At 43.5% G+C, this 10,688-nt stretch overlaps 2 protein-coding genes across 3 annotated transcripts in view; one reads left to right on the forward strand and one right to left on the reverse strand.

Annotated features, from left to right (window-relative positions):
• Positions 1-3,683: 3,683 nt before the first annotated feature.
• Positions 3,684-5,765, reverse strand: LOC119411445 (stress-associated endoplasmic reticulum protein 1). 2 transcript variants are annotated; one of them, XM_037678396.1, is made up of 3 exons: positions 5,539-5,765; positions 4,819-4,888; positions 3,684-4,227 (listed from the first exon to the last, which is right to left on the reverse strand). In XM_037678396.1, the coding sequence occupies exons 1-3, from the start codon at positions 5,620-5,622 to the stop codon at positions 4,187-4,189; spliced, it is 195 nt and encodes a 64-aa protein (XP_037534324.1). In that variant the 5' UTR covers positions 5,623-5,765; the 3' UTR covers positions 3,684-4,186. The 2 variants fall into 2 exon arrangements, with proteins under 2 accessions (XP_037534324.1, XP_037534323.1); XM_037678395.1 differs by having other exon boundaries at positions 4,819-4,891.
• A 1,358-nt stretch (positions 5,766-7,123) lies between these two features.
• eif2a (eukaryotic translation initiation factor 2A) overlaps positions 7,124-10,688 on the forward strand; it is a 6,937-nt gene continuing 3,372 nt past the window's right edge. The window contains exons 1-11 of the mRNA XM_037678397.1: positions 7,124-7,192; positions 8,138-8,207; positions 8,283-8,354; positions 8,436-8,554; positions 8,781-8,880; positions 8,982-9,064; positions 9,141-9,214; positions 9,295-9,439; positions 9,510-9,626; positions 9,733-9,889; positions 10,115-10,199. Coding sequence (XP_037534325.1) covers positions 7,165-7,192; positions 8,138-8,207; positions 8,283-8,354; positions 8,436-8,554; positions 8,781-8,880; positions 8,982-9,064; positions 9,141-9,214; positions 9,295-9,439; positions 9,510-9,626; positions 9,733-9,889; positions 10,115-10,199 — 1,050 coding nt within the window. The 5' untranslated portion in view covers positions 7,124-7,164. The remainder of the gene's footprint in view (positions 7,193-8,137; positions 8,208-8,282; positions 8,355-8,435; positions 8,555-8,780; positions 8,881-8,981; positions 9,065-9,140; positions 9,215-9,294; positions 9,440-9,509; positions 9,627-9,732; positions 9,890-10,114; positions 10,200-10,688) is intronic.

Consider the following 10,688-nt stretch of genomic DNA (forward strand, 5'->3'; position numbering starts at 1 on the left):
AGGTTCTGCCTCAAGTGGAGGAGTTCAAGTATCTCAGGGTTTTGTTCATGAGTGAGGGAAGAATGGAGCGTGAGATTGACAGATGGATTGGTGCATCGTCTGCAGTATTGTAGACTCTGTACCGGTCCTTTGTGGTGAAGACCAGCACTGTAAGGCAAAGCTCTCAGTTTACTGGTCGTTCTACGTTCCTCCACTCACCTCTGGTCATGAACTCTGGTAAGGATGCTCTCTGGGCACCTCCCTAGAGACTGAGAGGAGACCCCAGGGAAGAACCAGGACACGCTGGACAGACTATGTCCCTCTGTTGGTCTGGGAACACCTTGGAGTCCTCCCAGAAGAGCTGGAAGAGGCTGTGGAGAGAGAGGTCTGGACCTGCCTGCTTAAGATGCTGCCCCTGAGTCCAGAACAAGAGGAAGATGATGGATGGATGAGTTTTTACTTTATTAATTAGAGTATTTTCACTTTAATCAAATTAAAAATGTGTTTAAATTCCAGGATTTAAAGAAACAAATGGAGACAATGGGGGGGTGGGGGGGGATTTTTGCAGCCCACTGTTCTGGTTCCACCTCAGAGCTTCTGATGAGTTGGTTGTTTAAATTTATGCAGTTTTTTATTCAAAAAGAAAGACTGATGATGTTAAAATGTTGAATAAACAAATCTCTGCGTGACTTAAATCAGGTCTGACGTTTTAACATCCTTCTGGTTTATTATTATTAAATATAAAAAATAAACTTTTTGTTCACTTCTGTCGGTTCTGTGCCGCCATCTTTGAAATACTTTATTTGTTTGTTTTCAGACGTTTATTGACCCGTTTTCAGCTGAGTTTTTATTCATAAGCTGATTTCAGGAAGAACAGGTCCAAATGTTCAGGTTCTGATATGAACTGGATCAGATTCAGAGAGCTCCAGTTTAGAATGACTTTAATCCAGTTTATAGTCAATAAAATCCAGTTTTAAATCCAGTTCTATGCGTTCACATTCAGATTAATCCAGTCTAGTTCAATCCTGACAGCTGCAGTCGGGTCGGGTCAGAACACTAGATCCTGTTTTCTAGTTTGGATCTGTTCAGGTCCAATTTAGATTTAGTTAGATCAAAACAGAACTTCTAAGATACAGTTAGACCCAATTCAGAACCCACCAGGTTCAGTTCAGAACCAGCCAGGTCCAGTTTAGGTTTAAGAAGATCTGGTTAAATCATCTTCTGCAGCCTGAGGTGGATCTGAGGATCAGAACTGCAATGGTTCTGAAGGTCCGTTTTTCAGCAGATGTTTTGCCTCTGATGACATTTTTCTGTCTCCGTCCTGTCAAAATAAGAGCCTCCAGTGTTCTCCGATGGTTCTGTGTCTGTGGATCAGAGTTCTGGCAGCAGAACCTGAGTCCTGCTGGGGGTCCTGTCCTGCTCACCTCAGTGTTTCAGTAAATCGGGTCAGATCCAGTTACTCGGCGCCCTCTCTGGTCAATCCGACAGCTGATCAGGCAGAACCGAAGAGTCGTGAAAATTTAGGCCTAAAGAACTTTTACAGCAAATAGAACCGCCCAAGAGACGAGAACACTGAGAACTTAGGTTTGAGATTAGAACCATGTCCGGATCTCTGGTTCTGGTCTCGGGTTGGACCGGTTCTGAGCTGCGACCCGATGTGAAGACGTTATTTTCAGGTTCTCTGTCTCCAGCTGCTGTCTGACGGAGAAAAACGGGACGTGTGAAAGGACGCAGAACAAAAGAGCGAGAACAAAGAACGTCTGCCGAGGCCCAGGAGTGACCCACATGAGGGACTGATGGGGGCCAAAGCGTCCTCACAGGGACACACACAAGAACAAAGACGGAGACCCAAAGACACTAGGACAGAGACAGAAGGACACATAAAGGGACACAAAGGGAAGGAGAGCTGTAAACAACAATAAATGAAGATAAATAGGTAAACAAAGTTCTGAAGGGACAACTCTCAGCTACTACCACAGCAGCTCAGAGTCTGGAGCCACACAACCCGCTATTCTGAAGGGCGTGGCTGTGGTGGCCATCTTTAACAGAGCTTGTTGTTCAGTAAGGGCGTGGCTGTGGCAGCCATCTTTAACAGAGCCTGTTGTTCTGAAGTGCGAGGCTGTGGCAGCCATCTTTAACAGAGCCTGTTGTTCAGTAAGGGCGTGGCTGTGGCAGCCATCTTTAACAGAGCCTGTTGTTCTGTAAGGGCGTGGCTGTTGCAGCCATCTTTAACAGAGCTTGTTGTTCTAAAGTGCGTGGCTGTGGCCGCCATCTTTAACATCCATGTAGCTGAATTTAAATTTGGTTCTGCTCTCCTGCAGGATGAGCCCGTTTGGATAACTGGACCTGAAAGACTGAGCAGAACCTGTTCCTAGATTCCTGTTCAAAGTGAAACCATTTTATCCAGAACCCAACTGTAACTGGGTCAGAACAACTCCGCGTGTTCGCAGAGATGCTCCCTGTCTGCAGCGGTCAGAACCAACCAGAAACGTTAAAAATATGTCCTCCTAGTTCTTCCTCGCCTCAAGTGGGCGGGGCTAAGAACCAACAGGTGAGTGAGTGAACAGCTTCACCTGGTGGGTAAACGGAGGAAGCACAGCTGGACTTTGATCAGTACAACTAAAAAACTGATCCTTCACAGGGTTTCATCAGAACCAAAGACACTAAAGACCAGGACTTCATTAGACTCCATCTGTACTGGACCAGGTTTATGGTAAGGGTACAAACAACGTCCACCCTCTTTCAGTTTTAGAGGTATTTCTTGTCACAGTAAAAATGATCTGGTCCATTTGCTGCTCTGGAGTATACAGGTGTGTTAACACAACGCTAAGCCGCAACGACATCAGCAATTACCCAAAAAGATTCTTGTCCGTCAGTCTAGGAAGGGTCAAAGGTCATACCCCAACTATCTGGAGTCCATCGTTCTACAGAGAACTATTATTCACCCTGAAGGTCAGACCGTGCAGTGCTCAGAGAAGTGAGCTCCATCTCAGACTCTACAGGCTTCAGTCAGCAGGTCAAAGGTCAGCTGCTAACTGAGCCTCTTCTCTCCAAGAACATGGCAGCACCAATTAGGTTTGAAAAGTTTCATCTGAAGGAACCACAAGATTTCTGGACCAGAACCAAAGGACAGATGTTTACCCAGAAGGCACTGCAACAAACGGCTCCTCCCAGCTGTCAGCACGGAGGTAGAGGCTGATGGTTCGGGTTCCTGTCAGTCACTGAGTGGACCAGAACTTCTCTGCAGACTAAAGGTTCTGGAGTCCAACAGCTGAAGCTTGGACCAAACTTGGTCCATCAGGACCATGATCCAGAACACAGCAGTTGATCTACAACAGAACGGGTCGATGAGGACAGAACCAAGGTGTGTAGTGATTCAAGAGTCCAGAACCTAACTGAAATGCTGTGGTGGACCTTCAGAACTGAGCAGAAACCTCAATGAACTGAAGCAATGCAAACTCCGAGAGAGACTGAAGTTCCACAAAAAACCAGAGTTCTTCTGCTTAAGGAGGTTCTGGATCAGGTTTTGTTGACATTAAAACTCACTGGAACCTGAATCCCTTTAGAACCAGACCCAAACTGAGAAACTGAAGGTTTGACCCAGGATTTTACAGGACCAGGTTCTTCCAGGTCCCGACCCTAAGCTCGGGTCCTGCTGGTCTCCCCGGCGGCCCCGCCCCATCAGACAGGAAACGGACACAGCGTTGTTTTGAAAATGAAACTTTATTGAGCGAACAGGAATGTTGAGGCACGGCTGCACACGGTGCAGGCTCCACCTCCTGATTCATGAGGTCACTTCCTGCGAGGAGGAGACAGATCCATCAGCTGGGACAGTTGACACAAACAGCTGGACTTTAGCCCCCCCACCAGACTGATGAGGTAAACAGAGGGGCGGAGCCAAAGCTCAGGTAAATAGAGCAAGGCACAGGGTGACACAGTAACGCTGTGAGAAGGTCAGCGAGCAGCAACATGTTAAGTCAACACAGATAACAGGCTGGTCCCTGAAGGGGTGTGGCAACAAGGGTGGGAGGGGCTTGTTCTCGTTTGGGCGGGGCTTGTGTCTATGTGGGAATGATGGCGGTCAGAGTTCAGGAATGTTTTTGTCGCTTTTCTTCGGGTCAGAAATACGGCGGTCCGTTGGTATCAGTGTCACGTCTCCCTGCCATCGTCGCCATGGTGTGGCCCCGCCCCTGCTGATGACATCATCCTACATGCCCATCCTGATGCTCTGGATGATCTGGAAAATGGCTGCAGGTGCGACAGAGACAGATTTTACATTTATTAAAATTTATATACATTAAATTTTTATCATTAACTGAACGTTCTGTTTTTTTTTTTTAAGTGTAAGAGTAAGTTTTACAATTAGTTTGTTTAAAATCCTATAAATTATTAATTACTCTTAGAGTTGTTTTTAAATAAATTATAACTAACGCATCTTATAAATTTTATTTAAATCTGAATATTATCTTGTAGTTTACTAAATACTCATTTTCAAACATGTACTTTTCGTTTTGCTGTTTGATATTTTTCAAAATATCAAAATCAATCAGTAATCAATCAGCTGGATTCTGATCAGAGAGAGACCTCCTGTCAATAACTGACCCGAGTGCGCTCAGATCAATGATTGATCGGTTATCTCTCGAGGCAGCATGACATTTACTGTGAAAGGACAAGCCCCGCCCACATACTCTTACAGCACCAAAAATGACTGTTTTATTTTATATTTTCCAAACTTTTGTGTTTTAGTTAATAAATGTAAACAATCTGATGGACCACAAGGAAGGTGAACATCCTGATCAATACTTGATCAATATCGCTGAATGTTGGAGGAAGACTCACCTGATCCACAGACGACGAAGATGAAGAGCGCCAGCAGCCATGGCCCCACCCCTTTCTCTTCCACCAGGTTCTTCTGAAACACAGGTGGAAATATTGATCAAACACTGGTCAGTCTCATTAGGCCCCACGCTGATCGATCCGATTGATCGTCACACTTACTTATCGATGGAGTCTTCTTCATCAATCAGAACCCCAGTGAGATTTCATTAGTTCCTAATCTGATCACTTTTAGTGATCAGTTATTCTGATTGATTACATAGCATGACCACTAATTACAGACTTTTATTTTGAAAGTTTGACAGTTTCCTTCTTGTTCAGGAATTTGATTTTTGAAAAATTCCAATGAAACCAATTGATCACGATTTACAGCAGATTAAATCATTTTGATCAGTTTCAGATCAGTGACGTCAGACCTTTTAATTGAAAGTGAGCTTCCTGTTATTGATGACTGAACACAAACATGTCAGTTTCAATCGATCGGCTCACTGATCAGCGAATCTTGAGTTTTGAAAATGAATTGATCAAACGGATCAGCCTGGATTGGATCAGAACCTCAGCTCGAGCCCGCTCACCAGGTTCTGAAACTGATCAGCGGATCGGAACATCCGGAACAATTAGCTTAATTCGTGTAAATGAACTGAACCGATCGATCACCAACGCGAACAACTGAAGCTGCCTGTCGATCAGTGGGTTCTGGTCCCGGCTCGGTTCTGGACTCACCGCTGTCTTGGCCACGTTCCCGCGCTGCGTGATGTTCTTGCTGTGTTTCTCGTTCGCCATTCGGATCCTCTGCTTGGCCACCATCTTGTTTTCTTCTTCTTTCCCGGTTTTGTTTCGGTGTTTAGCTGCTTTTTGGAATTGTTTACAGGCCTCACGCACTCCGCTCCGCGCACTCTAATTCTGGGACGAAGTCGGGATTGTCTACGTGCTCAAAAACCTATAGCTCCACCCATAACCGGAAAACCACGCCCCCAAGCTTCGCATTTGACCGCATCAAGTTGCTAACCGCTGTAAAATAACTTCCTGTTTGAGCTTTCAAAATAAATCTTGATCAGTTGCAGGTAAAAGCAACCCAATACTTAAAACTATAAAAGTATTTACTGCAGGAATCAAAGTTTTATTAGCACAATGTGCGATCTTTGACAATCATTTTGTGAATTCTATTTATTTTAATCCTATTTATAAAAACATACTTTTTAAAGTTTTAATAAAATAAAATATTTTAGTGTAAAAAGAAAAAATCGCAAATATTAGTAAGCATTATTTGCCAATATAATTTTTAACTTGTGTTTTTAGTTTTCACTGGTTTTCAGTATGTTTGTAAAAAATAAATACATTTTAAAAAGTTTTATATATAAAAAATAATCTGTTTTTATGGAACAGCTTTATTTGTTGTCTTTTACCTTTGTGTAAATTGGAGAAAAATTGTGCTAGATAAATTTTATAGATGAAAATTTTTAGAACTAATTTTTTACGTCTTTTTTTATTTTTTTTTACAGATTTAAGTGGTTTTATTTTTACATTTGAGTTTTCTTTTATTCAATCCTAATTCATCCAAATTCATCAATCAGATTGTTAACTTGTTTCAGACAAAGGAATAATGAAATTTATACTCACAAACAGTCAGGCCAGATGAGAAGAGATGAATTAATCTATAGTATTAATCTATATGAGCATGCATCAGGATAATCTATAGCAGTTTTCCTGAGATGTGTTTTTTTTTTTAACAAATCAGGTTTTGTCTCTTCTGATCTCAAAAATGTTTCTTTAGTAAACATCAAAAACATGAACTCAGAGCTGATCAGAAAATAAAACACCAGCAGGTTTTATTACAATTAGGTCTCAGAATAAATTCATCAAATCAGAATTGTGAACATAAGGAAACTTAAAAGATAATTTTTAAGAATAAACTTAACAGTAGTTCTGAGTGATATACTACTATGATACATTCCACACAAACATAAAATATAAAATAAAAGCATACAAAACATTCAAAGATCAACCTCTTAATATTTTTAGCTAATTATAGTCGACTGAACATGAATCCTTATTTTGAAAGCGGAAGTCATCTAATTTTTTATTAGTTTCCGACACTTGATGTCATTCAAACGTGAATATAATGTGTAAAATGTTTTAAATCAATTGTTTATAATATTTATTTGAAACATTTAGTTTTAATTGTAACAAAACGGAATAATCTGGTGTTAGAGTTTTTATTTTAAAAGCTATTTTCCATTTTAAAGCGAACGTTCTGCGTTGTTACGCTGATGTGGCACTCGGCGCCCCGCCCCCTCGTTGTATGACGCACTTCCGGAAGCTCGATTTCTTTTTCCTGCACATGTAAACATGGCGCCCCCCATCCCGCTTTTGGCAGGTAATTTGATTTTAAACATCACCCTCTCATTGTTTACATGTTTGTTTACTTGTTAATTCCGAGCCGTTAGTGATCGACCGGAAGCTTAAACGAAACGAACAAAATAAAATTTCGTTTTTATCCGTAAAAAATCCGATTAACTTGATTAAAATAATTTCGAAACGCTCATCCTCCGTCTACAGAAGCGTAAATTGCTTATTTAGCAAAGAATTGAATCGGGCTGTTTCTGTTAAATAAGAATTATGTTAATGCATTCATAAATATATATATTTTCATTTAATCATTACATCTGATATGATCGAGGTTAAAGATTCTGACAAAAACAGATCAATAATCTCAGATTTTCCTGCTGTTTGTCTCTGTATCTGGGCCGAACTGTACATTAGCTCTGTTCACTTTAATTATTGTCTTCAGGTTTTTCTTTCCTGATAATTTTCTGATCAAACTCTCGCTGAAAACTTAAATTCGTAAAAAATCTCTATGGGATTCTGTTTGGATCATTCAGACACGACTGGTTTCTTGTGAGGTGAAACCAATAGATTTCCTAATCTTCCACAATAAGTAATCCTAGTTTAAATTTATTCTGGGTTTCATGAAGTCATCCCAGAGTTAGAATTAACAAATCCAGACTTGAATGTGTAAAATAAAACACACTGACAGATAAAATCTGTTTTCACCGTCAACGAACTCCTGTCAGAACACGTCAACAAATCCAGGTCTGTTCTGAATATGAAGGTTGCGTTCAGGGACACTCATGAAAACCGCTCATCATATTCCCTCCTGGATCAATAACTAAACACAAAACATTAACAAACAGAAATCACTAGATCGTCGTGGTTCTGATGTTCCAGAGCTCTCGCTCAGAATCAGGCCATGACTCTTGTTCTTGTATACAAACTGTGTTTTGATCTCAAACGTCACTGTTTGTTTGTTTGTTTGCTTTAGTACGCGGCTCAGATGGGACGTCTCTACTCAGTGGTCCCCCTCAGTGTCAACAGCACTCTGCCTTCCAGAGGTAAAATGAGTCAACTTCACCTGACAAATGCACAAATACACATCTGTCTCCCATCTTTGTGTTTGTGTGTCTCAGGGACGGTCGGTCCAGCAGGTGTCTCACCTTCAGCAGAGATGGGACACTCTTTGGTTGGTGCAATGGACACAGGTATGTCTCATCCTTGGTTTCCTAGCAAGAAGATGATGGAGACGCGGTCATGTGACCATCCCCTTCCTGTCTGGCCTGCAGCGTCTCCGTGGTGAAATGTGCCGATGGATCAGTGGTGTCGACCTTTGACCTCCCAAAGACGGCCCTGATGGAGTTTTCTCCCCTCAAGAACATCCTGGTTACCTGGCAACCGTACGCCAGTAAGAGACAAGACGACGCAGTGACACAGTCAGAGGACACAGTAAGACTGTCAGAGGACACAGTGAGACAGTCAGAGGACACAGTGAGACAGTCAGAGGACACAGTGAGACAGTCAGAGGACGCAGTGAGACTGTCAGAGGACGCAGTGAGACAGTTTCCATCTCAAGCGCCATTAGTCAGTCAGAGACAGTTGGAGGGCTTGATGAGTACCTGTCTGTCTTGCAGAGACTCAGAACTGTCCTCAGGGTGAGGCCAACCTGCAGCTGTGGGAGTTGACGAGTGGACGTTTGATCAAAGCTCTGTTTCAGAAGAAGGTTGACTCTTGGTCAGTCCAGCACAACTGATTACTGTCTTATTGACTGATTGATTGATTGACTGATTGATTGACTGATTGATTGATTGACTTTAACATGGACTGGTTCTCAGGTGTCCCAGCTGGTCAGAAGACGAGAAGATCTGTGTGAGGAGCGTCAACAATGAGCTGCACTTCTATGAGAACAACGACTTCAGTGAGTCACACACACGTTGGACAGTTTGTCTCTTCTGATTGGTCAGTCTCTGTGTGACATCACAGTCTCTCCTCAGACTCCATTGCCAACAAGCTGCACATGCAGAAGGTCTCAGACTTTGCCTTGTCTCCTGGGGTTCAGCCCAGTAAGGTGAGAAGACAAACGGGAACGCCTGAAACTTGTCCTATGGTTGTCTCGTCTGTCTTATGTGTCTTATTTGTCCCCCGCAGGTTGCTGTCTATGTCCCAGGCAGCAAAGGAGCACCGTCATTTGTGCGTCTGTACCAGTACCCGGTGCTGGGCGGACCGAGTGCTGCACTCGCCAATAAGAGCTTCTTTAAAGCCGACCGGGTCAGCATGCTGTGGAACCGGAGGGGTGAGAGTGCAGGCCGTGTCTCTGAGCGGTCCAAACGGTTCCTGAAGCTAACCGTGTCTTCGTCCCTCAGCGTCGGCAGTCCTGGTGACGGCGAGCACGGAGGTGGACAAAACCGGGGCATCGTACTACGGAGAGCAGACGCTGCATTACCTGGCTGTGAACGGAGAGACGGCTGTGGTTCAGCTCGGTAAGAACTGGGTCCGGTCCGTCTCTGGCATCGTTAAAGGGTGTTGGGAGCTGAACAGAACCGCTCTGGTCCTGACCCACGTTTCTTCCTGTTGGTTTGGAAACAGCGAAGAACGGGCCCATCTACGACGTGGCGTGGAGCCCGAGCTCCAGCGAGTTCTGCGTGGTGTACGGCTTCATGCCCGCCAAAGCCACCGTCTTCAACCTGAAGTGTGACCCGCTGTTCGACTTCGGAACCGGACCCAGAAATGCTGCCTACTACAGGTGAGACCATCCTGAAGGTTCTGATCCGTCTTTCTGTTAACTCTGTGAGACGTGCGTAGGACAGTCTGAGTCTCTGCAGAATCAGACCCACGTTTTCCAGCCAGTCTGGAGGGGTCCAAAGTTCTACCGGTCCATGAGCGACCATTAGATTTAAGTTAAAACTACTTTTCTTGGATCAGAACCTGGTCTTTGTGCTGCAGAGTAACCTGTCCCTCCTGATCTCAGTCCTCAGGGCCACATCCTGGTTCTTGCCGGCTTCGGGAACCTGCAGGGGCAGATGGAGGTGTGGGACGTGAAGAAGTACAAACAGGTGAGGTCTCAACACATCACTCAGACTGTCTGACATCTCTGAGTGAACCTGAACGCCTCACAGCTGGCTCAGACTCAGGTTTATCTGAGACTGCAGAAGGTTTTATGTCCACAAACTGTCCTCAAACAAAAAACAAGAAACTTTAATTTACAAAAAAGTAAAACAAATCTGGGACTGTCTCCAAACAGCAGCTCTTAGAGCTTCTTATTTCACACTTTCAAAGAGTTAACTCTAATTTCAGCAAGCTGCTGAACTCACTTTACCTTAAAGATCAACTTTAAAGAAGGCTAAATGTGGGCCAGCAGGAGGCGCTGCTGCAAGAGTTTGTCAGTGAAGGCCTTTAGCTTCCTGACCACAAGGAAATGTTACTCCCTGTTAGCAGCTGTTATTAGCTGTTATTAGCTTTTAGCAGCTGTTAGCAGCTGTTATTATCTGTAATCGCCTGTTAGCAGCTGTTATTAGCTGTTGACTCTGTTAGCAGCTGTTATT

Source organism: Nematolebias whitei, chromosome 6 (genome assembly GCF_014905685.2).
Source record: "Nematolebias whitei isolate Nwh7 chromosome 6, NemWhi1, whole genome shotgun sequence".
Taxonomy (NCBI): Eukaryota; Metazoa; Chordata; class Actinopteri; order Cyprinodontiformes; family Rivulidae; genus Nematolebias; species Nematolebias whitei.